Source organism: Ustilago hordei, assembly GCF_900519145.1.
Source record: "Ustilago hordei strain Uho2 genome assembly, contig: UHO2_contig_12, whole genome shotgun sequence".
NCBI classification, from domain to species: domain Eukaryota; kingdom Fungi; phylum Basidiomycota; class Ustilaginomycetes; order Ustilaginales; family Ustilaginaceae; genus Ustilago; species Ustilago hordei.
In genome coordinates this window covers 618,559-645,604 of record NW_024545263.1, presented here as the reverse complement: position 1 = coordinate 645,604, position 27,046 = coordinate 618,559, and the positions used below count along the sequence as shown (strand labels likewise).

At 50.9% G+C, this 27,046-nt stretch overlaps 8 protein-coding genes across 8 annotated transcripts; 4 read left to right on the top strand and 4 right to left on the bottom strand.

Moving 5' to 3' along the window:
* Window positions 1–823: 823 nt before the first annotated feature.
* UHO2_05254 (related to permeases - unknown function) lies at window positions 824–3,076 on the top strand (the record flags this gene model as incomplete). The annotated part of the gene is made up of 1 exon (XM_041556256.1): window positions 824–3,076. One exon carries the CDS (start codon window positions 824–826, stop codon window positions 3,074–3,076), a length of 2,253 nt encoding a protein of 750 aa, XP_041412190.1.
* Window positions 3,077–3,348: 272 nt separating this feature from the next.
* On the bottom strand, window positions 3,349–4,218 carry UHO2_05253 (uncharacterized protein; the record flags this gene model as incomplete). The annotated part of the gene is made up of 4 exons (XM_041556255.1): window positions 3,349–3,442; window positions 3,556–3,847; window positions 3,933–4,077; window positions 4,156–4,218. The coding sequence occupies 4 exons, from the start codon at window positions 4,216–4,218 to the stop codon at window positions 3,349–3,351; spliced, it is 594 nt and encodes a 197-aa protein (XP_041412189.1).
* Window positions 4,219–4,703: 485 nt separating this feature from the next.
* On the top strand, window positions 4,704–5,528 carry UHO2_05252 (uncharacterized protein; the record flags this gene model as incomplete). Its single annotated transcript, XM_041556254.1, has 1 exon — window positions 4,704–5,528. The coding sequence occupies one exon, from the start codon at window positions 4,704–4,706 to the stop codon at window positions 5,526–5,528; it is 825 nt and encodes a 274-aa protein (XP_041412188.1).
* A 212-nt stretch (window positions 5,529–5,740) lies between these two features.
* On the bottom strand, window positions 5,741–10,120 carry UHO2_05251 (uncharacterized protein; the record flags this gene model as incomplete). Its single annotated transcript, XM_041556253.1, has 1 exon — window positions 5,741–10,120. One exon carries the CDS (start codon window positions 10,118–10,120, stop codon window positions 5,741–5,743), a length of 4,380 nt encoding a protein of 1,459 aa, XP_041412187.1.
* An 823-nt stretch (window positions 10,121–10,943) lies between these two features.
* On the top strand, window positions 10,944–12,005 carry UHO2_05250 (uncharacterized protein; the record flags this gene model as incomplete). The annotated part of the gene is made up of 1 exon (XM_041556252.1): window positions 10,944–12,005. The coding sequence occupies one exon, from the start codon at window positions 10,944–10,946 to the stop codon at window positions 12,003–12,005; it is 1,062 nt and encodes a 353-aa protein (XP_041412186.1).
* Window positions 12,006–14,846: 2,841 nt separating this feature from the next.
* UHO2_05249 (related to TPT1 - tRNA 2`-phosphotransferase) lies at window positions 14,847–15,839 on the bottom strand (the record flags this gene model as incomplete). The annotated part of the gene is made up of 1 exon (XM_041556251.1): window positions 14,847–15,839. The coding sequence occupies one exon, from the start codon at window positions 15,837–15,839 to the stop codon at window positions 14,847–14,849; it is 993 nt and encodes a 330-aa protein (XP_041412185.1).
* Window positions 15,840–21,726: 5,887 nt separating this feature from the next.
* UHO2_05248 (uncharacterized protein) lies at window positions 21,727–22,365 on the top strand (the record flags this gene model as incomplete). The annotated part of the gene is made up of 1 exon (XM_041556250.1): window positions 21,727–22,365. The coding sequence occupies one exon, from the start codon at window positions 21,727–21,729 to the stop codon at window positions 22,363–22,365; it is 639 nt and encodes a 212-aa protein (XP_041412184.1).
* Window positions 22,366–22,687: 322 nt separating this feature from the next.
* UHO2_05247 (putative VMA5 - H+-ATPase V1 domain 42 KD subunit, vacuolar) lies at window positions 22,688–23,863 on the bottom strand (the record flags this gene model as incomplete). Its single annotated transcript, XM_041556249.1, has 1 exon — window positions 22,688–23,863. The coding sequence occupies one exon, from the start codon at window positions 23,861–23,863 to the stop codon at window positions 22,688–22,690; it is 1,176 nt and encodes a 391-aa protein (XP_041412183.1).
* Between the last annotated feature and the right edge of the window lie 3,183 nt (window positions 23,864–27,046).

The window sequence follows — 27,046 nt, the reverse complement described above, 5'->3', positions numbered from 1 at the left end:
TGTTTGCCACTCTGATGCCAGACCGCAAAAGGGAGGACGCCGCTCCTGCTCCTTTGCTGCAACTGCAAGGTCAACAGCAGCTCGAGCGTCGGAAGCTTGGCAGCCATACCGCGTTGATGCCGCTTCTATCAGGTCTATTGCCACTGTTCTGTGTACTTGCCTTTCCTCTGCTCCCATATCATTTCGTTACGCTTCGCTTCGAACTCGCTTCCTCCTCCGCTTCAGTCCGTTGTCGAGAGCCAATTGCAATTCTTGCTTGCTTGCTTGCCTGCCAAAGTCCTGTGATATGCCCCCGCGATCTTGCAAAGCCGGATTTGAGCTCTGATAAGCCTGTTCTTTGGCTTTTGCCACAGGACCCATGTCGCTCTTCGCTCCTCTGTCAACCGAGCTCGTCTTGTTGCATCAAAGCTTTGGTGTCCCCACCGCCGACATCGACGCTGCCCATGAGACCATCTCTGTCCAATCGTAGCTTGTTCTCAGCTCATACTCGCACCAATCCGCTCCGTCCCTGCATCCGCCACTTGATCTCTGCGCCTCGCCTTCTCATTTCGTCCGACGCTAGTGATTCTTTCACCTCTCTTGGCATCGCTGCTGCTGCCCAATCGCTCAACTCTGACTCGAATCTAGCCTTTTGGGTTTAGAGGCTTTCCCCTCATGTGCCTTGCTCAACTACTTGGTCCGGTCAATCATATTAATACCCCCTTCTCCTTCATTCGACCTATCAGCTCTTGTCCACCCCCAAGCAGTCCCTCTTCCCTCTTCCTCGCCACTACATCGAGCTCACCTTTCGTGGTTGTGCTGCCGAGGACCGCTTCTATTCATCATGGCTGCTCCAACCCCCACCTGGGGCCAGTTGCACAACGAGGCCAACGAAATTTCCGAGAGTCACCCTCCCCACTACCGCGAGCAGCACGGCCTTGATGCCCACTCTCCTGCTGATGACGAGAAGAAGTCGCCCGTTTCGTCGCAGGAGGCTCTCGACAGTCAGCTCCCTGTGACGGGCTACTACGACTCGGAGAAGAAGGCCGTTGCCGGTATTGAGGACTACGTTTCTGAAGACATTCACTCTGGCGAGCAGTTCGCTCTTCACTACTTCCCCGAGGAGACCTCGCAGCTCACCATCCGTGCCCTTGTGGTGGGTACCATGCTTGGTTGCGTCATTGCCGCCTCCAACGTCTACCTTGGTCTGAAGACCGGTTTCACTTTCGGTGCCTCGCTCTTCGGTGCCATTCTTGGTTACTCGATCATCAAGCTCATGCAGAAGGCCCTTCCTGAGAAGCTCGGTGGCGGTTTCTTCGGTCCCCGTGAGAACTGCACTGTCCAGACCGCCGCTACCGCCGCTGGATCGCTCACGGGCATGTTTGTCGCCGCCGTTCCCGCCATGTACCAGCTCGACCTGCTCCACGACCCTCTCAAGGACTTTGGCCGTTTGGTCACGTTCTCGGCTGTCTCGGCCTACTACGGTGTTTTCTTCGCCATCCCCCTCCGCAAGTTCTACATTCTCAAGCAGAAGCTCATCTTCCCTTCGCCCACCGCCACCGCCTTCACTGTGCGATCGCTCCACGCTCCCGGAGGAGAGCTGACGGCCAAGAAGCAGTCGCGCGCCCTTCTCTACTCTTTCGCCGGCGCCTTCACTTTTGTCGTCGTCAACCAGTACGCGGCGGGTATCCTGATGGACTGGCACGTGTTCTACTGGTTATACAAGTGGGGCTGGAAGAAGGCTCTCGTTGTTGACAACTGGGGTTGGATCATTGAGTGGACTCCGGCTTTCCTTGGTGCTGGTATGCTCTCCGGTATGAACGCTTCTTACTCTTTCTTTGGCGGATCCTTCCTCATGTGGGCCATGATCGGCCCCGCCATCGTTGCTACAGGAGAGGCTCGTGGCCGTAACACTGGTCTGACCGCTGACCCTCCTGAGCCTCTGCGATGGTCGTACACGTCGATGAGCTTCGACCCCAGCAAGCAGCCCCTCAACGCCGCCTCGCCACGATACTGGGGTCTCTGGCCCGGTGTTCTGATGATGCTTGCCTACTCGTTCGCCGAGATTGCGATGAACGGACCCACCATCTACCGTGGTGTCCGTGCCGGTGCGATGGAGCTCTACTGCAACATCGCTCGCAAGGAGGTTGCCGAGTACGAGGATGCTATTCCTGATCCCGTTGCCAAGCAGGACCAGGTGCCTATCTGGGCGTGGAGCGGTGGTCTCTTCATCTCGATCGTCTGCACTTGCCTTGTCTGTACGCTCCAGTTTGACATGAACCTCGGCAACGTCATGCTTGCTATCATGCTCGCCTTCATCTTCTCGTTTGTCGGTGTCCAGGCTTCGGGTGCGACCGACACGAACCCCACGGGCACGCTCGCCAAGGCCTCGCAGCTGATCGTTGGTGGTGCTCTCCGTGGTCAGGGCAAGACGGGAGCTGCTGGTTTGTTGGAGAACTTGATCGCTGGTTCGATCGCCTCCTCGGCTGCTTCGCACGCCGTTGACATGGTCGGTGATCTTAAGACTGGTCACCTTCTGCGCGCCAGGCCGCGCAACCAGTTCTGGGCCCAGCTTTTCGGATCGTTCTGGTCGATCTTTGTCTCGACTGGTCTCTTTGTGCTCTTCACCAAGGCTTACCCATGCATCACCGACGCTTCCGCCGAGGAGTGCCCCTTTGCTGCTCCCGCTGTGTCTGCCTGGAAGGCTGTCGCGGTTGCCGTCATCTCGCCCAAGCTTCCGGTCAGCTTGTCGTCTGGTTTGACGGCTATCGCTTTCGCCATCATCTCGGTGGTCACAGTGATGGCCAAGTACACGATCATCCCTTCCAAGTACCACGTCTATGTGCCAAACTGGAACGCTGTTGGTCTCGGCTTCGTTGTTCCTCAGGTGTACTACCCGATTGCCATGTGCATGGGTGCCACGTTGTCGCTCTTCTGGAAGAAGAAGAGCGCTCAGTCGTTCGACTTGCTCGCCTTTGCCATCGCTGCTGGACTTATCGCCGGTGAGGGTATGGCTGGTGTGTTCAACGCTATCCTTACCATCGTCGAGGTTGCTGGTAGCTACGTGGGTACCGATGTTGGTCTCCCTCCCTGGTAAACTGTCTTGCGCAAAAGCAACTCTTATGGGCATCTTGTATTCTTTTTTCCTTTCTCCTTGTTCGTTATTTGCACGTTTCAGCATACCCCTTCTCTATCATTCTTTTGTCGAGTGTGTGCGTGTGGCTACAGTGCGTTGGTAAGTTTGGTCGGTGAGGGTCGATATGGCCTCGGCCTGTTAGCATTACGCATGATGGGAGTGAAAGGATGGTATAGACAAGACCAAGAGTAGACAATGACAAGTGCTCAGAGCAGGCAAAGAGAGATGATGGTTTACGGAGCAGAAGCAAGATCGCTGGCAATAGTGACGTTGCGCTCCTCATGGGCGAGCCAAGCGTGCGTTTCAATCTGTCCACTCGTTCGAACACTGTAGAAACGTCGGCAGGTCCGAAGAGGTGAGTCAGCGAATCGGCAGATGCGATCCGAACTTTCCCACGCCCTCGAGCGTTGTGGGAAGAGGAGCCTCAAGATTGTGACGACTTACTGGTGAGTTGGTGACCCTGGTCGGTGAAAAAGTGACGGGCAATGTGCTGAGTTGCGATGGCGAGATTGCGCTTGGTGACTTGGTTGCCAGTGTTGGTGCAAGAAGCAGAGCAGTATTGCAGTCCCGGCGTCGAGGCAAAAGCGACATTGTAAGCATCTCGATCGATCACGCCATTGTTGGTATAGAAACTGCTCAGCGTTCCTGCCTGGCGAGAGTTTTCTGTGCTGGCAACGCATCGAGTCACACTGCCAGCACCGCCTTCCTGTGACGAGGCATAAGGATACTCGTCTTCACACGCCAACGCAATCCACAAACAGTCAGCAATCCGCACACAGTCAGTAATCACGCGTCGCTCTACAATCACAGAGCTTACCGCAAGAATTCGAGTCAGCAGGCTTGCCCGCGCAACGCTTGGGTGATCGGGTGATCGGGTGATCGGGTGATCGGCAGGCGGTGTTGGCACGATTGATCGAAGCGTTGGCAGAGTCGCGATCGAGTCTCCTTGGCTTACCAGCGCACTGGATCGCGTAACAGTCGTTCGAGCAGATGTTTGGCACACGAGTGGCAATCCCATATCAATGTTGCTGCCTGAGCACCGCGCTCGCATCAGCATCCGCGCCAAGTCGAGCTGGCACATCAGCGCCGTGGCGAGGAGCCATCTCTGTCAAAGAAGAAGCTGCTTTCCAGGTCCACGAAGCCAACCCACTCCGACCTCTGCTTTGTCATCTTCTCCGATCTCCATCTCGACCATCCAAAGTCCATGTTGACGTTTGCTACCGTGTTGCAAGGCTACGTCGATGCCGACTTGATCCCTTTCGCGCTCGTACTCTGCGGTAACTTTGCGAGTCAGCAGTACTCGTCAGCAGATATGATCGACATGTACAAGGCTAAGTAGCAAACTGCTCTCCGAACGAAGCCTGCTCTCGGCATCTTTGCTGGGGGGTTTTTTGTTTTTTTTTTTTTTTTCAGAACAACTTCATTCGGTCTAACAGAGATCCGCTCCCCGAAAAAAAAAGAGTTGCGCAGCTGACGAGGTGGTCTGTGCGCGAACTAGAGTCGAACACTTTCTATCGCTTTCCGCACCCTTCCTCCCCTCGCTCTTTGCTCACCACAAACACCATCATCCCCAAAGATCAGCCAAACAATGTCATCAACAAATGACGACCAAGCATCAGCCTCAGGCTCAACCTCTTCCGCACCAGCCGCACCTCGAGTCTTCCTACCCCCCTCCGCCTCTTCCTCTCCATCCACTTCTTCCCGCCTCCTCCCCCAACCCCTTGCTTCCGCCGAAGACGATCTAAAACCTTGCGCAGAAGAACTGAGACAGGCCTTTCGCTCTACCCTGCTCGGTCGTCACGGTCCAGATGCACCACTGCTAACCCGAGCTCTGCGCGAGAAGGAAGATGCACGTTTGGGACTGCACGCTAGCCGCAATCGCACCTTCCCCCATGTCCGAATCAGAATCCGGTTCTCAGACCAAACCATGCTCGAAGGAGACTTTACCGAAACAGACACGATCGATAAAATCTACACGCTCTTAGAACACGCTTTGGACGAAAAGGTCAGGCAAGTGGGAAGAGTCATCTATACAACTCCGCCAAAAATAGAGTATCCAAAACAGGATACCAAGCTGAAAGGCAAAACATTGAGAGAATTAGGATTCATTCCAAGTGCACTGCTGAACGTCAAGTGGCATCAGCCAGAGATGAATGCCAACACTTTTCCCGCACCATTAAGGCAGCAGTTGAGGATGAACGCCGAGCTTCTCCCACCACCACCGAGTTTCGATCAACAACCACCAGCGCCAGTGCCAGCATCAGGGCAAGCAAAACAAACCGAACCGCGCAAAGATGGAGGAAAGAAAGAGTCAAAACCAATGCCTAAATGGCTCAAGGGAATTGCTAGTAAGTCTTCCCATCAAACCCCCCGGCACTATTGCCTGTCGTCATGGCTGTCACTCTGTTACTGACAGTGTTCGTTGCGCCGATGAAACAGACAAGTAACCAAGACAGACAAGACAGAGAAGCAAGTGGAAAACAAATACCTCGGAACACTCTGTCTAACCGTCTATCCACTCAGACGCAATGCCACTAAACTGCACCACGCTCACACCACGACAGCATCACAACTCGAAATATACCATCCATTGCAAATCCTACTATCCCATTACATGAGGTGCGATCAACGATACTGTTGATAGTGTTTAGTACTCAACATTCGCCTTACGTCCACCGGCACCGCATAACTTTCCCCCACCAACTCCTTCACCGCCACGCACAGCTTATCAATCCTAACCACCAGCCCGAACAAAGTAGCTACACCGACGGAAAAGGTCATGTACTCGGCATCTTGCAGTGTGCTCATCGTTATCTTGCTCGGCAGAGTGGACAAAATCGCCTCCACGCCTTCATGTGCCCCTCCCGGTGTATCGATTGGGTCGGGGGGTAGGTAAGCGTGTAGTCCGTGAGGAGTATCCATGAATCGATCTACTAGTGGACAAGGTGTCACCTGTGGTAATGGTTCCCCTGTTTTCAGCGCCGTAGAGCACATTGAGATCACGCTTACTACATCGCCTAGGAATCTTGGGTCGAGGAAGCGCGTTCGACGGAGCAATGCGATCGAATATGCGGCGCCTAACCGCTCAAAAATGGCTAAGCAGTGAGAGAGAAGTTTGCTGATCTGCATCTGTACTTCGAACAACTCTCTGTAGCGTGCTTCAGGCCAACGTCCACGAAGGGAAAACTCGTAGGAGACGTTGACCGAGATCATGCTCAACCGGTGCAATTTGGCACGGATGCCGATGATTCGTTTCCGCACCAACTCGGAGGATGGGTGTGCGTTGAGTAATGCTGCTTCCACAGCTGCTCCAGTCGCGGGTTCGGGTCGGTGAGAGTGCAGAGAGGGACGTCTTGAGCTAGGTCTGGATCTACGATTCTTCTCCAACCCGGATGTTGTATGCTGTTGCTGTTGCTGTTGCTGTTGCTGTTGCTGTTGCTGTTGCTGTTGCTGTTGCTGTTGCTGTTGCTGTTGCTGTTGCTGATGCTGATGCTGATGCTGATGCTGATGCTGATGCTGATGCTGATGCTGCTGATGAGGATGACTAGCAATCCCAACAACACTACAATACACCCTTCCCAACTCGGCAATCGTCGCTGCATGCGATAACCTCTGATACTGCCTCAACGTCGAACTCGGCGGAAGATAGCTGAAAATGTACGCGGCCGAAACACCAACAACAACCGCAACAAACCTCCTCCACGACGTATCCCATCCATAACCCGGTGCACCAGGAGTTGGGTTAGTGACGTCTTTCCAGCTGTATCCGACAATGAGCGCTGTTGTGACAGAGGCAATAATCGGCGTGATCGGTGGACCGGGCAAGTAAATCCTGAACAGCATCAAAGGTGGGAAAGCCACTGCTGTTGTCGCGCCCAAGCCGTAGGCATTGCCTCTACCTGAGCCTGTGGAGATGTACCAGATGATAAGCGCAAATACAGCCCCAATCACAGTAGCCAAGATACGGGAGAGAAGTGCAAAGGCTGTTTCGCCTCGGAACCGCGCAAGGGTGAGTTGAGCCATAAAGATAGCCCAAATTGCCCTATTCTCATAGCACCAACCTGCGGAGGATTTGATATAGGCAGGAAGAGAGACAAGAGCGATGAGGGCAGCTGCTTTGATACCGAATAGTGCGTTACCTTGGAAGGGTCGACGGGTCCAAAAGTAGATAGTGTTGCCAATGACTTGGAGGAATCCTTCAGGATCCAAAGCGTCTGGGTCTCTAGCACGAGTAGAGCCAAGATCGACGATGGGATCGGCCGTGCTGGAATCGTGGTCGGCATCATCACAAGGGAAGTGCGCATGTGCATGGACATGTGTCGCCACATCTTTCTCTTTCCTTTTCCCCGCACTGCTATCCATGCAAGTCTCTTGCTCAGCAACAGTCTGACTACTCTTACTGCGCTGTCTAGAGGCAAGCGGCGTATCATTCGTGATATCAGGAATGTGCTCCGGATCATCATCCGGCTCATGCGCCTCATGCCCATCACCCAAAGTATTCCTCCACGCATCCACCGAAAACATCCTAGGCCAATGCGGATACCACACCGACGCTACCGTCCTCTGCTTCTGAATCGTCTCCACCTTCCTCAACAAGGCCAGCAACCTTTCCGTAAAACTGATAGTGTGAAACTGGTGCAACCAGGCTTGGTAGAGATACCTGTGATGAATCTTACCAATCTCTCCTGGACCCGTCCGTAGATCCAACTCTGCAGCAAGATTGTTGCTACTCAACGCAGCTTCTTGGTGCGCTTTGAGTGCGTCACGATATGGATCTAGCACTTTGAGTCGCTTTTCTTTTCTGAACTCTTCCAATCGAGCTTCGAGGCTGGAAATGACTTTGCTCGTTTCTTCTGCCTGCTTGCGTCCCTTGTGCGCGCGTGCCTCTGCTGACATGAAGAGCCGATCGTGCAAAAACCTGTATCGATGCGAATTGAGATGCTTCAACCAAGTGACGATATGTCGAATTGCTTCTGCATCAGCAGTAAGAAGTTCGCTTGAAGTCTCACGAATGAGCTGAGCAAACATCTCGGTGATGTAGTTAGATGTCGAGGTGTGCAGGTAGGTCTCCAAATTGCCGAAACGAATTGATTCCCAGATGGCGACCGGAGCAGAGTCGCGCTTGTGAACAAAGTTGTGAAGGAACTGGCTCGATCTGTCCCAGGCGTGATGGTGGTGGTGCGGATCTTTGTGTTGCGAGTGGTGGGAGTTATGCGCATGATCGCCGACATCTGTGGAGGTATGATGTTCGTGGTGAATCCAGCGTCGTGGTGAGGAGCTGCGTGAAGCTGCAGCGATGGATCGGGTGATCTTGCGGAAACGAGAGGAGGCAAGCTCGTCACCTGGCTGAACGGAGGAATGTTCATCGAGTTGGCGGAAGCTAGCTGGATGAGATGAATCGTGCGTGTCGCTAGGATAGACTTGGCCGCTCAGCCGAGACTCGCGATGAGGAGCCAATGTAGCGGATGCATGACCAAGCAACATCTGCGATGCTGTTTCATGAGCAGTCAGGCCTCCAGCAGGAGCAGGTGACCCGAGGGGCGTGTGTGGTGTCGCTGCTGGCGAATGGGGTCGCGATGGCGGATGCAGCGGTTGGTTGTGATGCGCTTGCACATGCTGGTGGTGGTGGTGTTGGTGGTGGTGGTGGTGGTAAAGACCACCATGTCCGGATTCCGAAGCATCTCTGGGATGTTGGAGCGAGGTTGGAGGCGTGATGGCGGGTGTTGCCAAGCGGGATGGCACTGGCGCCTTGGGGAAGTGCGCCGAGCGAATGTCTGCCTTGATCGAGGAATAGTAGTAAGACCAGCCATCTGCAGGTGCGACAAGTGACCTTGTCAAGCGCTCCAATGCCTTGAGATCGTCACCATTAGCCAAACCAAATGAAATCTCACGTGTCAGCAAACGCGAGGAGATGGCAAGCGGCATCAACCCACCTTCTGCGGCTGACAGCTTGTTGGCGATAAAGTCAAAGTTAAAGCCTTGCTTGTTCGCCTCGCCAGGCTTTCGTGCATCTTGACTGTCAGACGGCGTGTCGAGGGGCGAAGTGTGGAGCAAGTTGACCTGATCACCACAGGCATCTGCAATCGGGTTGAGAACGGCGACGAGCCGTTCAAGGAATTGTGAGTTGACGGATTTGGGAAAGAAGACGATGCTGATCAAAATGTTGATCGCTGCCTTGACTGCGAGTGGCACGACAACCGATTGGCCGAGAGTGTAGAATGGAAAGGGATAGAGCGGAGCATAGGTCAAACAGATGTTGAGGAGAATGCAGCTCAACACGGATGCAAAGAGGAAAGGACCTGGGCCAAAGCGAATCTTGACGTAGAGCACCACTGCCGAACCTAGAGCGAGGAAGAGGGCACAGACAATGCTGGCTCTTGCCTCGATGTAATGTCCCTGGATAGCAAGTGATATGTCGGTCTGGGCACGGGGAAGCTTGTTGTTGCGCACGGCGTAAGAGAGGGCGATAGCGATAATGGACCAGGCCCAAGCAGCGCAGACAAAGAGAAGAGTGAAAAACTCGCGTTCGAGGATAGCAGCCAACGGTACTTCTGCTGGCTGGATGAAAGCACCGACGAGAACGAGGAAAGAAGCACTGCCAAGGGCGCGTTCGGAAGGTGTAATGATGAGGAGGACCATACAGATCCATGCGAGGAGAGCGGATCGAAGGACGGGTTTGAGCTTTGGCCATGTCAAGGTAGGTGCGAGCCAAGAGATATACCATGGAAGAGGATCGAGGCCGACCAACTTGACGAATCGCTTCCAGTGCCTTGCTGTGCGATTGAAGTTGGGTTTGCGTTTGCCGTTGTTGTTGTTGTTGTTGTTGTTGTTGTTGTTGTTGTCGTCGCTGCTCGGAGCTGATGCTGATTGCTGTTGCTTTTCCTCCTGATCGACATCGGCTGAGGAGGTAGAAGTATCTGGTCTAGCACTGTCTGCATTGGTGGGTCGTTTGGGATCTGTTGCGAGCTCCTTGTTGGACTGAAGGCATGACTGTGGTGGTGTCATTGTGGGATGCGGGTGGAGCAAGGGCTGGAGTCGCGTTTGCCACAGCTGATGGTAGTGGTGATGGGAGTGGCGATGGGAGTGGCGATGGTGGTGGTGATGAGCGTGTTGGCAGGACCAGATGATTGGCAGGTAAAGTGCCGGGAGTGTCTGGGGGCTGAGTCGGTGGAAGGCAAGCGATCAGTGTGAGGGATATAGCAGGGATCGGTGCATCCGAACAAGAGCCCTTGCCCGCGCCTTGGGCAGTTGGGCGTTGTGACTGAGCATCGGCTCCTCCGCCAAGTGATGTCTGTCGAGGGTGCATGCGTGATTGTGACTGTGATGATAAGGAGGCAAGCGGCTTTGCTATGTCGACATGGTCGGAAGAACTCGGACAGGACTGACTGAGCGAAAGGGCACGCTTTGGAGATGATGGTCAGAATGCAAGCCAGCCAGAGAAAGGATGACATGGTCGATTTATTACACAGCTCTGTTAGGCCTATATATCCAACACAGCTAGGCCAAGATGGTCGGAAGAAAAGCTCAACAATGAATGGAATATGCCGGCGTCGACTCTGTGAAAAGTACAGCAGAGTTAGCTAAGGCCGTGCGCAATGCCTCCCCACGAACGAGGAGACTTTGGTCAGCAATCCTCTTGCTTCCATCCGCCTTCTGCTCCTTGTCCTCACCTTTGCTATCGGTCCATCCGTGCTTCCCTACCATCACCTAATTCCCTATCATCACCTAATTCCCACGCCATCTCACCTATTCCCACGCCACACCACGCCACACCACGCCACACCACGCAAGACCGACCCTCATGCCTTGGCCTCCGTATGTGACGGCAATGAATCTAGTCTACGAGCTCCTTGACCGGGGCTATCTGCCAGACGTCGTGCTTCGTCGGGCGATCCGATTGCTCAACGCACAGCGGATTGCCAGTCTCGCCAAACCGGAAGAGGATTTCTCGCTTCACGTCTCGACCAAAAAAGCGTACATCGAATCGCTCAAGACTCGGGAAATAGCGATCCAACAGGAAAAAGCAAACGAGCAGCACTACCAAGTGGATACTGCTTTCATGCTCTCCTGTCTCGGCAAACGGGCCAAGTACTCCTGCTGTCTCTACCAAACCGGCCGAGAAACGCTGGAGGAGGCAGAGGAAGCTATGCTCAACTCCTACTGCCAAAAGGCAGGTCTCGCTGATGGGCAAGAGATTCTAGACTTGGGATGTGGTTGGGGTTCACTTTGCCTCTATCTGGCGGAGAGGTATCCAAATTGCAAGATCACTGCTTTGTCCAATTCCAAGACGCAAAAACACCATATCGACTCGATCACTGCCTCGCGTGGCTTCAAGAACATCCGCGTCGTCACCGGCGACGTCAACGTCTTCCACTTGCCGCACCGCTCTTTCGATAGGATCTTGAGCATCGAAATGTTCGAACATATGAAAAACTATTCGCAACTCTTTCGAAAAGTCTCTTCTTGGCTCAAAGATGGAGGCGAATCTCGACTTTTCATTCACATCTTTTGCCACCGTACTACCCCGTATCATTTTCAGGACGACGATGGTTGGATGGCGCAAAACTTCTTCACCGGTGGTACAATGCCCAGTTTCGATCTCTTTCAGCATTTCCAGCAACATGTGACACTCGAGCATAGTTGGTGGATCAATGGAAACCATTATGCCAAGACCTGTGAGCATTGGCTCCAGAGGCAGGATAGAAACCAGAAGAAACACAATAGCCTCGAGCTCTTGAGGAAAGATGCAGTGAACAAGGGGAGTAGGCAGATCGATGGCGAAAAGACATTCTATAGATTCAGGGTCTTTTATCTGGCTTGCGCAGAGTTCTTTGCTACCAATGCGGGCAATGAGTGGGGGGTTGGACATTATCTCTTCAGCAAAAAGTAGCAAAGCCATACCCAACTCTATCCACCCTTTCACCCTTTCAGCCTTTCAGCCTTTCAGCCTACATCTCTCGCCGTTGCACTTGGAAAGAGGACGCTTTTCCTTCCCCTTGCTATAGAGTGGTGAGTTGGTGTCTACTTTGTCGCTTTGCTCTCTTCCACCGCCTTTCCGGGCTGCTGCTGAACACCGTACAGTGCCCAACGAGCAAACTCACTCTCGCCGAACCTGAGTAATGTCGTAATGCTTCCATCAACCACGGCAACCACCACGGATCGCCTACCCGCTTTTAATTTTGGGAAGACATTACCCGCTCCCGCTGCCCCGGCATTCTTCGCCTTACCCCTATAACCGCGCCTTGCTCTGTTCTCAACCCAACACCCCGGCGGACAATGTCTGAAAAGCCTCGCTAGTACCTTGAACATTTCAAAATCCATCAAGAGGACCTTCAAGAAGCGCCTAGCCAAACTACTTGCCCAAAACTTCTTCCATCCACCCTCGCTCTCCATCTGCTTTTGCTTGCTCTCTTGGACCGCAGCTTGTCTAGCCGCGGCCTTTTCTCGCAGCAACTTTTGTTTTCCTAGGCTCAACTTTCCATATGCAGCTCGGTTTTTAGCTTGATTCGAAACTTGGAGTGATTTCTCGTACTCCATCCTTTCCCTTACTTGCTCTCCATCCATTCCCTTTTCGCCCTCGCAGGTGGTCGATGGAAGCGTGCAGGAAATTAGTTCAGCATCCGAACCAGGAATAGGGATCTGAGCAAAGATGGACTCGAATCCCCAAATGGAGGGTAAGGGGTGGGTGCGAGCGTTGAGGATAACGATACGGAATTCGGGGGGTGGCGGATGGGATTTCCGGTATAGGGTCGCTGGTCGATATGCGTAGTAGAACGGCCGCAAAGTAGTAGTAGTAGTAGTAGTAGTAGTAGTAGTGGTGGTGGTGGTGGTGGTGGTGGTGGTGGTAGAGTTGGGAAGAACAAAGTCATGACCAGAAGGAACAATTTGTAACGAGCCAAAAACCGCATCATAGCTATCCCATCTTACATTTCCTTTCTCACCCAAGAACCGTCTGCCATTTTGCCCTCCTTTCGCTGCGTCTAGTCCGAGATTGAAGCGTAAACTGCGGGCACTACCCCTTCCCCTCGCTACCCTAGCAGCAATATTAGCCATGAAGCGAGCCATAGTCCGTCTCCATACCCATTGCAACAAGCTGAATAGGGTACCCATCGCATCTTTTCCCAGCTGCGCCAATCTCCGGGGTATGTAGAGCAACACATCCCAAATCGTAACCAGCTTGAGCGGCCTCTCTGGATCGGCAACAACTCCTTGCGACTTCACATGTCTCTTCCTCGCCATAACACTCGCACTAACCGGCGCACTTCTGACGGCATCAACCACTTTGGCTCTCTGCACTACATACCCTAGTCTCTTCAAATATGCGTAGACGAGGTATGCTTCCCTTGTCAAGGGTTCATCTAGCCCCTCGCCTTCGGTTGGGGGGAGCATGAGGGATGCAAATGCTTGTTGTAACGACATGGGCACCAACTGCGCCTCGCGCTCTTGCTCTTCTACGGTGTATAGTTGAAGACTCGCTCGCTCGGCAAGAAAAAGTGCTTCTTCCGGCAGCAGTTCGTTGCTCGCCTTGCTAACCATCTTGCCCGCATCCCCTGGCAGCCTTTCACGGCGGATGACTCCAACAGTTTCGAAAATCTTGCCCTGCACATCAAGCAATCTCGCCCGACGCAATTCCGGCTTCCACACCGCACGAACCAAGGAGCGAGATCCAACGGTACGTTGACCAGAGACCGCGGTGAACATTGCCTCTCTGGATCGATCGAGTAGTTTACATTGTCCGCCGAATCCGGTGGGTTCGAAATCTTTCTCCCCCTCTTGGGGATGACGATGCCGGACGACGTTGTGGTCCAAGGCCGAGCTTTGCATTGAGAGTTGAGCGTCGATAGAAGGCCAAGGTAGTCGGGTGCTTCATCTTCATCGCCTGAATCATCGGCCGCCTTGTGTGGTGCAGAGCAGATGGAAGAGGCGTTGCAAGTGGCATCTTCCATCTCCTCCCTTGCAGTCACGGCGGGGATGGACGCGGCGGGGATGGACGCGGCGGGGATGGACACGGCGGAATCGGAAGCTGCGCTTGGACCGGGTAGATGAGGTGTAGTTGGAGGCGCCATCTTGCACTAATCTGCCTGGCCTAAGCTTGAAGATGGCAAGTTGGTGGTGGTGGTGATGATGATGATGTTGAAAAATAGCAATCCAATATGATGATGCAAGGTAACATGAGGCAATACGTGAGGGATCGGGCGAAGCAGATCGGGTCAAAGATCGGATGGAGCCGATCTCATCAGAGATCGGGTACAACCTAGTCACCCTCGTTGTCAAGCATCGTCATGAAGCATCGTCATGAAGGAGGATACACGCACATTCAGCATGTACCATCCAGATGTACATATATATATATATATATCTCTCTCTGGGAGCGCTAGGCTCTCACCATGCTTCTCAGTCGATTGAGTATATATGTTTCTCTCTTTTAGCAGCAGTGACATCGTACTCAGACTCTCCCCGATCGCCAGTATCGGGACCCAAACGTCTTTACTTTTCAACAGATGATGATGATGGTGGTGGTGGTGATGATGATGGTGGTGATGATGATCGTGCTGAAACTTTCTAGCTGTCCGAAGTGGATTGATTGATTCTTTCCGCTCAAAAAGTAACTCTTTGGAAGCCAAGAGACACCTTTTGTTCATACAAGCTGACCCCCTCACGCACAGCTACTGATACATGGCTCATCTACGCCTATGGCTCAGAGGCTTGTTCATTGCAATCAACTAGCCTTCTACGGCTGCCAAACAAGATTCCCCTTGCCATCCTCCACCCTGATAAAATACTGGTTGCCCAAAACCCCCTCTTTGCCCGCGGTCAGCACTACCCCGTTTCTACTGACCTCAAACTGAACCCCATCCTCCAAGGCCTTCTTGACATCGACAAAAACCAACCGACTTGCATTCTTCCTCATACCGGATATCACTCCCTTTTCGCCAAACTTTCCTTTTGCTAGATGGATATGGTTTCGTCTCATCACTTTCAGTCCGCCCGAAGCGAGGATTTCTTCCCATGCCGCCGCATTGGTTCCGTGGATAAGCTCGACTCTTTGCCGCTCGTCTTGGGTAATGTTTAGCTTTGCATCCAGCTCTGAGAGGAGCTCTTGATCCTCATCGCCAGTGGTAGTAGACAGGATAGATCGGTAGTTCGAAAGAGTAACCGCAGTGTTACTGAGTTCCGAGACAGATTTTAGCGAGTGTCCTTGAACAGCCCTAACCAACCATTCTTGGCCCTCTTGCGCCAACTCGAACCTTTTCTTATCGTTGCTTTCTACCACTGCTTGAACGTCTTCTAGCTCTGGTTTTCTCTTCCCGCCGCCGCTTCCCTCTTCGGAGGCCATGTTGACACTCTTTACTCGTGGTCGATCCAATAGGTCTCGCAGGGAAATATATCCATCAGGGCGAATGGTTAGGCCTTCTTTTTCGGCTCCATGGCGTAAGATGTATGCTAGTGCTCGAGAGAGTTGTTCGCTTGGAGATTGACCCTTTCCGCCTGACTTGTCGCTACTTTTTGATGAGGATGGTTTGGGTGCGCAACAAGAGGAGCAAGAGGAGGATTTAAGAGCCGCTTGTTGAGCTTTTAGTGCTTTTTGCGCTTCTTTCCTTGCTTTTCGTTCCAGATTCAGCTCTGGTGGGGCAGCACTGCCTCCTTTCCCTCCGCCTCCTTTCCCTCCGCCTCCGTTGAGCGTTGCAGAGGTAGCTTCCTGTGGTTGTTGCGAATCGGTCATCGTGTTGTACGGTGGATGGTGGTCAAGGAGAGTAAAGGGGAGAAAAGTTCTTCTGAATCGATAAATTGTGGGTGTGGAGCAATTGCTTTTCGAAAGGATGTTAGATTGGAAGTGCAAACAGTAGCCATGTTCAAGCCGTTGCGCCAGGCTAAAGATTTTAGAGTAAAGCAGTTGAAGATGCATCGGCATCGCCAATGCGTGATGTATTGAACGGGAGTACACAGGATCGGGAAATCGGGAAGAGACAGAACAACGAGGAAAGACAAGCAGAACACGAAGCTAGTGGGGACTAATACATTGACATGACAACACTCATGAAAGTAGATATGTGGCTTATGGGAATGACTCAACAAGGTAAGCACAGATGAGTGCCCAGAGCATGTATATATACTCCAAGTCATGTCACTATCATACAATAAGTAATATAAGCCTTTTATCTGAGACTATCTGATTGAGCGAGCACCTGCTAGTGGCCTCTGTATCGGTGTATCTAAATTTAACTAAAGCAGCACCTGTGTTCCACCAGCTTGGATTTTGGATTTTGGTTAGCAAAAAAGGTCAGCCTGGATTCAAACTTACCTTGATCCATCTCTTCACACATCCTTTCTGACTACACAGCACACCACAACCAGCTGTCATGTTGGCAACCCAAGAACACCAATCTGCACTTCAACCTGCACTTCAACCTGCACTTCAACCAACACCAGCAGTCAATGCTCACAAGAGGAGGTGCAGAGACTGGACTTAAGCTAAAGAGCAGCATCTAGTTGACTTCCTTTCAGAACACACTAACTGGGCAGCAATCCTCATACACAATTGAAGCAATGATACAGTGTGGGGAGACAACAAGACTGCAATTACAAAGAAAATTGGACTCCAGCTACAAGCTGATGACCCACCTGATGCAAAGGTTGTGCTTCAGAAAGTCAACTCCTTGAAGGACTGATTCAAGGCATGGTATGACCAGATGAGCCAGACAGGTCAAGGCTTCTTACTATCTGACCTTCATACAGACAGTTTGCTTCTCAGAGAGCAGAACAGGATTCTGCAGCAAGAACTATGGTTTGATGATTTCCATCAACTATACATCAACCAGCAGCCTGCACAAAATCTTGACATCTTCTCCAGTGGCTTGTTGCAAGAGTCTACCTGCAGCCAACTTGCTGCCTTTTCACATCTACAGCTAGACAGCCACTCTGACACTGCCAGTCAGAGCCTTGGCATTGAGGCAGATGACTCAAACAGCAATGATAATCTTCTCCCAAGCATGGGGCTGTCATGGGCCTGAATGCTCAAGAAGCAGGAGGGTCACTGGTTCATATGGAAGGAGCACAGGTATCAGAGATCTAGTCAATACCAGTAGAGAGCATGGTCATAGTGCAGTCTCCATGGAGACCATGGACTCCTACAGACTCACATGCAAAGGAGGACCAGGCCCATATGTGAGGAGGGCCAGGCACAGCCACAAAGAGGACCAAGCTCAAGGAGCATGCAGACAGTTACCACTCAGGGGCTCAAGAGACAAGAGTCAAAGGAACTGTCACCAGTCAAAGGAGAAGGAGCAGTGTATAGGGAACTGGCAAGCAGGTCCTGAGGAGAAGGAGCAGTGTTGAAGGAGTCAACACCACTCAGGAGGCACAGGGGTGCCAAGCAAGCAGGATAGCAGGGAGGAGGAGCAGTGTCAAAGGAGTCGACACAGCTCAAGAGGCACAGGGGTGCCAAGCAAGCAGGATAGCTCAAGGAGGACAGGAGTGGTGCTAGAGGGGCCCCCTGTACAGTACTTGATGAAGAAGGTACTCTCTGGAGAGAGAGCAGGGGCAGCATCACTGGTGATGCTGTGAAGAGGTATATAACCATACCTTCTCATCATCAAAGGTCAAGTGGATCCTCATCCACTCTACACACACCATAACTAGTTATCACTTCAGCATAAGTATACATTAGTTTTAGTCAGCATAGTAGTAATCTATCAAGATTGCTCCTCATTGTAGTGTGTGTGTTGTATCACCACTACCTGACATCTGAAGGCAGTTCATAGCAAACCAGTGGTCCGGATTAAGATAGAACCAAAGGCAGTAGTCCACTGTGGTCCGGGGATCACTCCAAGCATCAGTCAACACACTGGACACTCATGTTGATGCCACCAACCTTATCACCAACACCATCAACCTAATTATCAACAACACTTGCCAACCTTATCACCAACACCATCAACCTCATCATCATCAAACACTCACACCAGACCTTGGTGTCATCATAACCTATGTATTGATATTGATTGTGCTGAGCTACCCCTGAACGGAGTGTCCACAGAGGTCATCCGAAACCTATGATAGTATATACAATGAATGCCACCTGCTATCATCATGCAACTTGATAGTTGCTGAGCAACTAACTTGTCAAGACTGATACTGAGACAATAGCTGTTGCACAGTTTGATAGTCACCGAGTATCTCGACAGACCGACCTGGGTTTCAGGCGCGAGACCCCTGACAGGGGTCTTCCATGGTTACCATGACTCTTGGACCCAAAGGTCATGGGCCCAGAGGGTCTGCCTTCTTGCTTGGGCAGTCTCTGGCCCAATGTCTGATGCCTTTGCAAATATGGCAAGTGCTATTGCCTGCTACTGTGGGGCTTCTTTGTTTCAGGCCTGGTACATACTGCTGAGACAGCAGCCAATTGGTTGGTCTGCTTGGGTTTCCTGCTGTTGTTTGTGCCAGTGGTCAAGCAGAGTTACTTTGTGTCAGTTGCCGGACAGGGAATGAACTCTGAGCAGGTGGCATTGGTCAGATTCCCAGGTTCAATCATGGAGGAGCACCACTTGGGTGTCTAGCAGAGGACTGCTGTAGCAGCATCCTCTGTCAGTCAATATCTTTGACCTCTTGGTACCATTCCCACTTCTTTGCAGGTGGGTTATGCTCAAACTTTTCTTGCAGACTATGTGTGAGACTGCCTCTGAACAAGTCAATGATGAGTTTGTTATCATCCAGATTGACTTGTCCTTCCAAGTCTCTGAAATGTTCCACATGGCATGTGGCAGCACCAGGTGCATTGCTAGTGAGTTTGAGAGCCAACAGCTTGTTGTAGGCTTCCATTCTAGCATTCCAGGGATTGAATTGTTCTGACAGCTGCTCTGTGAAGTAATGCCAGTCATTGAACAACCTTCCTTCATGAGCTCTGTCGATACAGAGCTTGGAAGTCCACCACTCCCATGTGTTCCCTTCCAATTGAGAGCCCATGTGATTGATCATTCTTGTTTGCTCATAAACTTGGTTAAACTTAAACCAAGCTTTGGCTTTGAGAATGAAGATCTCCACATCTTGGGGATTGAACTTAGGGAAGGGTGTGGCAATTGGCTTTGATTGAGAGAGATCCACCAATACACTAGGATCCTCCTCCAAGTCTAGGACATAAGGTTCTGTCCTAGTCCTACTATATGGATCCACCCTGGGTTTGAAGTACTTTGGCCTGGTGGGTGAGGCATACTTTTCATAATTGACATCATCCTGCTCTTCTACATCAGCAAATGAGACAAATCATCCTGGTCATGGTGCTGGTGTAGGAGTTTGAGGATCTCCTATCATGGATTTGTCACCTCCTACCTGCTCTTCTGATGGTGAGAACTCAATCGTCTCTTCTCCACTTAGGTGAGCACAGTGAAGTCATTCTTCTCATTGGCCTTGCCTGGTGAGCTCGAGCTGGGCTTCCAATAGTGCTAGGAGCCAGTCGAGCTTATTGTTGAGGCCTTGGTCCATCATTGTGATTGTGGGGTGTTGCTTGAATGATCCACTCTAATGTCAGAGGTTGCACACCTGAAACCTGAGATTGGTAGTAGTATTGATACTATCACTGATTCTGTCAAGTTATGTGACAGCACTAATGGTATTTCGATTCCTAGTGAAATATGCAACAGAGCTGTCTTTGTTGCTTTTCTCATTGGAATCTGTAGTTGTATTGATGTTATGACAGATTTCAACTGACCACTGTGGACACTCCATCCAGAGGTAGCTTGGCAAGATCAAAATATGATATGACTCTAAGTGAACTTGATGTTGACACCAATGGTCTGGTGTGAGTATGGATGGATGACATTGACATGAGTGTCCAGTGTGTTGACTAATGCTTGAGGTGATCCCAGGACTGCAGTAGATGACTGCCTTTGGTTCTCTCATTATCCAGACTGCTGGTTTGCTAAGAACCACCTTTGGATGTCAGGGAGTGGTGATACAACACACATGCTTTGTTGAGGAGCAATCTATTGATTACTACTATACTGACTATAAACTAATGATACTTATGCTTAAAGTAATACTAGTTGTTATGATGTGTGTAGAGTGGATGAGGCTCCACTCGACCATTTGTGACAAGAAGGTATGATTATATATCTCTTTGCAGCATCACCAGTGACACTGCTCCTGCTCTCTCTCTCCAGAGAGTACCCTCTTTGTCAAGTACTGTACAGGGATCTCCAAGGAGGCACCTCCTCCATATTGAGCCTTGTCCCTCCTGTCTTTCCTGAGCTGTGTCAACTTCATCGACACTGCTCCTCCTCTTCATGTCCCTCTTGCTGGTGTCCTTTACACAGCTCTCCTTCCTTTGACCAGTGATGGTTCTCCTTTACTCCTGTCCTGTGGGCCCCTGAGTGGTAACCAACCACATGTCACTGAGCTCGGTCCCTCTCACATGTGAATTGTCATACAGACATCCTTACTACCAATCTCCATGGAATCTGCCACACAATCTTACTTGCTGCAGATTCTGGTGGGATTCGTGATATCAATGATGCTCATGCCGATTTTGCTGCGATCTGTGACAGAGCTGATTCTACTGCCAAACTTGGTGAACTCTGTTGTAGCTCTTACGATCTACCTGATCCCATGATTCCTGCACTACCTTCATTTGAACTTCAGTCTCTCCTCGCTCTGTGCACCCAGGCCCATGACAGGTGACATCTCAACATATCTATTGGTTATTGAATGTGCTGAGCTACCTCTGGACCGAGTGTCCCCCATGGTCAGTTGAAACCTGTGATACCTTTCAAGTTACAACATATCCACATGAGAACAGTCATAGGAGGCTTCTACAACCGATTTGAGCAGGAACAATATTAGGAGGCCTTTACTACAGAACTTGCTGAGATTAGTTGTAACTGCCTTTTACTACAGATTTCGGGATTCAGGCAGGCAACGACTGACAAGATACTGCTTCTGAAGAATTAGTAGTGTAAAGTTCCTCTTGCAACTCTCTGGCAAAAAAGGTTTTTGGTGCAGGGCTCTCTCGTGCGATTGGAAGAATGGAAAGAGTGTCTGTGGGTTGAGCCGGCCCGGCTTTAAGGGTTAGCCGGAAGCGTCGATAGAAAGGGAGAGTCGAACTCTCCTTTTCGCGCGCACGAGACTCTTGTTCTGCGTTACAGCAAAGCAGCTGAGATGGAAGCGTTGAGAAGGTGTGAGGATGATGTCTGTGCGTTGGAGGAATGCTGGCCGCTGATTGGGTTGGAGGGGTTGATGGCTTTCATGCATCTATCGGAGCTTGCTTGTGCTGCTTGGTCTGATCAGTTGAAGTAGATAAGGCTACACAAAGCGTAGAGACAGTGAGGGTAGCGCTTACGGCCGAGTAAAAGGGCTGAGCATCTGAGCACGGACCACATGTGTCACAACCTACTCAAGACAAATGCTTTGTTATGTTCCGCAGTCGATGCGGCTCTCTGCCGCTCTTCTTTTGTATATATATAGACTCCTCGCTCTCTCGCTCTCTCTCTCTTACCATCATCAACAAAAAACGCCTCAACTCCAACCACTGACAAATGACTTTAACTTGATCTTGCATACGGATCTTGTATTTGTGGCTTTCTACCTCCTCCATCCTCACCCCTGTAGCTTCAACCAAAATGATGACTAGCAGCCCGAACCGGGCGCCTTTATCCACCTGCTCCGAGTCAGGCTATCAAGGCCACCTTAGCTTAGGCGACGGACTCCTGGCCTCGCGCGACCATCGCCCGACACACGCCTCTCTCTTGCAAGTGATCTTTAACAAGGGCTCGTACAACTCGCACCTTATCTCTCTCGGCGCCTTCCTCCCTGGCGATCTGATCACCGCGTTCGCACCGCATGCAGACTTGGCTAGCACTCGATCCTACTCGACTGTCCAGACGGGACCTTGGACACATATTGAACTTAACTCGGACCTGCTGTATTGCAACCATAGCTGCGATCCAAACGTAGCTTTTCTCATCGGAGATGCGGAGGATCAACAGAGTTGGAAAGCAAAAGCGATCAACAAGATCAACAAGGGCGACACATTGACGTTTTGTAAGCAAGCCAAGCCTACGCTATCCAATCCGATCTCGAGTCAAGGATGGAGAAAGAAGACTGACATGCTTCCTTCCATGTGGACGGTGCCCGCGTTGCAACAGTCTATCCATCAACCGAATGGCACATGTCTCAGCCATTTGATTGTACATGCGGCCATGAGGCCCTCTGTTTGGGAAAGATTGATGGTGCCCATTCCATCCCACTTTCTACCTTGAAGAGGTATTTTATCAATGAGCACATCCTCAAGATGAAGAGCATGCAGATTGAGAAGGGTGCAAGCTTGGACGAGCAGCAGAGAAAGAGAGAGTCGTAGCTTTTGCCATCCACCTGCTCGCCTGCATAGACCAATGCAGAGACATGTACCCTACCACCCTTTATCGTGTGTGAATGGAATCAGTGCTACATCCTTGGGCCATATCGAAGGATCAATTGAAAGAAGCTATCTTTGAACTCGATACTAGCATCAACAAAGGAAAGAAAAAACAAACCAACCCACATCGCTCTGCCCCCTGCAAAGAGTGTTACGGCCTGAGAGGTTTATACAGGAACCATAAGCATCTCGACCAAAACAAAGGGATATTGTTCTTGCTCCAAGAAGTGAGCATACTCTCCTGGTGCATCCGCCACATTGCCCTCGTTCCGCTTGCCATCACTCGCCGGTTGCAAGTAGGCAAAATGACTCTTCAACGCGGCCAACAAGGCCTTTGTCCGTTTGGCATTGGGCTTGACCGCCACCGCAAAGTAATCAGCTGGCAGTCCAAAGGTCAAAACACTCTCCACATAGGCCCTTACGACCTTTACATGGGCCAAGGCCTGATAGGCTTCGCTAAAGTTGGTCCTAGCGAGCCTGAGCAACTCGGTCCAGAGCTGCTTCTCTGAATCTGCAGCTTGCTCCAAGTGTTCGCGTTGGCGTGAGACTAGGTGTTGATCCCAGATGAAATCGGTACGAACGATAAACTTGTTTTCCCTGCATCTCTCAACAAACTGCTCCCTGACTCTCTTAAACACGGTGACATTGAACAATGCGAATTCCTCGTCCGAGGTGATTTGGTTGGATGATCTCGGGACGACCATGGGCGTGAGTCTCTCGTATTTGGCTGTCCAAGCGTTTATGTTGTTCTTCGGAACAGCAACTAGGAGGGTTTCCAGATACTCGCTCTGGCCGTCGACAAAGTGCTCTTTGTGCACTAGGTGCGCAAGGGAGCGCACCGAGAGATTGCCTTGCTTCTTCCTCTGCAACTGCTGCAACTGTGTTTTGGCTGCATTGTAGTTTGCAAGTTTCTGCTTCATAACGTTATCGATGCTAGTCAATTCCTTGCCTAACATCTCCACCGTTTCCCGCAATGCGCGATCAGCACGGTACTTGCCCGTGTTCCACGCCCAACCAAGCATGTAGTCGTCTAAACTCTGCTCGTTGACCAAAACATGCTGTGCAAGCGCAGCCTGGTCGTTGTTGAGCAAAGCACGGAGAGTGTCGATGATCTTGGAAACAATAGAGGTATATAGGCTCTCGAGCTTCGGCAGATCTTCCGAGAGAGAGATTAGCGATTCCAGAGTGCCAGTTTTCAGCGGCGGGAAGCAGAGTTGACCCAAATCGCAAGAAGCAGAGGCATTGTCAGAAACGAGTTTGCAACCGAGTGAGGAAAACATTTGATGCGGATCATTGTCTTCCAGGCGGACCGAGATTAGCCAGTAGCCTAGATCCGAGGGCATCGCGAACGGAGCAAGGAGGATAGGATACGGTGGCGCTTCGTTTGTGGTAGGGTGAGGCCTGATGGATGGCGAGTTGAGAAGAAGGGTGCTATCTGATCTCCTTGAGCAAGTGAAGGTGGTGGTGATGATGACTTGTGCGACGATAGGGAATTGCGATTCTTTTGCCTCTCACTGTCTTACTAAGCAGGGGTCAAGTGTTGGCCCGAGCGCAAACACACGCCAGACAGGGGCCATTATCCACAGATGCACCCCACCGCAATGTGAAAACTCACTGCTTAAGTAAGCTCTGCCAGGAAAGAAAAGCTCAGAAGTTTTGAAAACCTCTACTTATTTTTGCCATGAGCCTGGGTTTCTGACTATTTGAGTTTTCAGCAGGAGTTTTTGTCATGTGCTGATATTACATGATTCTAACACAATTCTGCACACAACCCTTGAATTCCACTTTCTGCACTGTCTACACTTTCTCATGCTTTGAGTTACATTTGTCCTTGCTTCACTTCTATCACCATCTCCAGTAGCATTTCCTCCCTGTCAGTGCCAGGACATGGACATGCCATCCCCTCATGACCATATCAACAACAATACACTATTCACAGCTTTGCAGCAAGCCTCTGGATTGGCTCCAGCATCAGAGCAGTCTTCAACTGCTTTGCAGCACAACACAATGCCAGCTCAGTCCAACCTTGATGGGCTCTCGTCAGCCCCACCCTTCTGCAACTTCCAGCACCTTGGCTGGGGCTGAGTTGACTCAGCCAGCAACCTCTCCCACTAATCCCCTTTGTCCTCCTCCACTCCTTCTGGTTCCAACACCACCACAACTACCAGTTTCTTTGCCTTGCCAAGCCTCTACCTGCCCAACTCAAATGCTCTGCAGCTCACAGCCATCAAGCCAAGCCAGTACTCATGGCAGCAGTTTCAACAACACAGATCATATTGCCTACTTCAATTGGTTGCCTAGTGACATAAATCACCTCATTGATATCATCTACAATAATGTTCAATACCAATGTGTTCTATTGCCAGGACATTTGACTGCAGAACAGGAAAAGGGTCTGAAGATGAACAAAGATGTTATCTGCAGGCAGATATGGCAGGAGCTGTTCCCAGACAAGTCTACTGTTGGTGGTGTTGGTTGAGTAAAGACAAAGATTCACTGGCTCACTGAACAATACAACAACATCAAGAAGACCATCTTGCAGCAGACCAGTGCTGGAGTACTTCTTCAAGACATGGATCACAACAGCTCTGTAAGTACAACTTAGTTGATTCATGTTAAGTGTGCCAATGTTCTTATACTTTATATCTCTGTCTATGCTTCTTTATCAACTTGCAGGACTATGTCACACACAAATCAATTGCTCAAAGCTGCCCTTGATTTGAGCACTGGCACAAGTTGATGACCAACCATGCACAAACTGGTCCAGTTGTTCTTCTCACTGGTCACCCATATGATGCCCCCCCCCCCCCCCCTGCCTCCTCTCAGAATAACTTGGTTGATGCCAATGTGAACATGGACAATGCCAGCAATGCTCTCTACCCTCAGCAACACAACATTCCTGGCATGGAATCCATTCTTGAGGAGTCACAATATGATCCCATTGGAGCAAGAGTTATCTTGTCTTTTTCTTCTTTGGTTGCAGCCACCCCAGCTGCTGCTTCATCTTCATCTTCATCCCACTCACCCTTCTCTTCCTCATCCAACCCATCTTTGATTGGCCCCACCCCCTTCACCATTACCCCTATAGACACTCCAACCCACCAGCACTCATCCAGCACCACTTTTGGGGCTGATGAAGTGGACAATGGTGATGGTGGCTCTGTTTTCCATTCTCCAGCCACAGGTACAACACCCAAGAAGTCTTGACCCTCCCCTTACCAAGAGCAAGTGAGAAGAGCTGTTGGAAATTGTGCAGGCTCTGCACCCAAGACATGCTTCAGGCAAGAATCAAGGTTGAGGAGGAACACATGAAGAGGGAGGAAATGTGCATTCAATTTGCCAGGGAAGAAAGTGAGAGAAAAGAGTGCATGCAAACTGAAGAGCATGGTTGGCTCATGGAGATGGTGCAGATGATGAACCCTAATCTACCCTTTGGCAACATTGCTGGAAGTAGTCAAAGCAATCTTGAACTTGACCCACTGGTTCATGCCATGGATCAGCAGGACAACAGTGATTCAGCTTGTGAGTAGACCATTTGGAAAGAATGGTGTTCCTTTCAAGTTCTCCAAGTTCTGTTCCTGTGTTTCTGACTTGTTGTATGATTGCTCTCTCTAAAGCTAGCTCTCAATATGTTTGACTAGCATACCCCATACCCAGTCTTCCATGTAATCTCTTGAATGTAGATTGCTTCAATGCAATGAATTGTTCCACATAAAAGATGCTGATTGGTGGAAGTGTGGAAGAATAATCTTGGGGGAGGAATGCTGCATGTAGCCCTGGTGTCAGGGGTCTCGCGCCTGAAACCCAGGTCGGTCTGTCGAGATACTCGGTGACTATCAAACTGTGCGACAGCTATTGTCTCGAGATACTCGGTGACTATCAAGTTGTGCAGTGACAGCAGGTGGCGTTTGTTGTATATACTATCGTAGGTTTCGGCTGACCTCTGTGGACACTCCGTTCAGGGGTAGCTCGGCACGATCGATATCAATGTTATGATGACACCAAGGTCTGGTGTGAGTGTTGATGATGATGAGGTTGATGGTGTTGGTGATGAGATTGGTGATGTCGATGTTAATGAGGTTGATGGTGTTGGTGATAAGGTTGGTGTCGTCAACACGAGTGTCCAGTGTGTTGACTTGATGCTTGAAGTGATCCCCAGACCGCAGTGGACTACTGCCTTCGGTTCTATCGATATCCGGACCGCTAACCTGCTATGGGCGCCTTCGGATGTCAGGTAGTGGTGATACAACACACACACTACGATGAGGAGCAACCTTGATAGATTGCTGCTATGCTGACTGTAACTAATGAGTACTTGTGTTTCTAAAGTATTGACTAGTTGTATGGTGAGTAGAGTGGATGGGGATCCACTCGACCTATGATGATAAGAAAGCATGGTTATATACCTCTTCACAGCATTGCCAGCGATGCTGCTCCTGCTCTCTCTCCAGAGAGTACCTTCTTCATCGAGTACTGCTCAGGGGCCTCTCCTGCTTGGCACCCCTGTGCCTCTTGAGTGGTGTCGA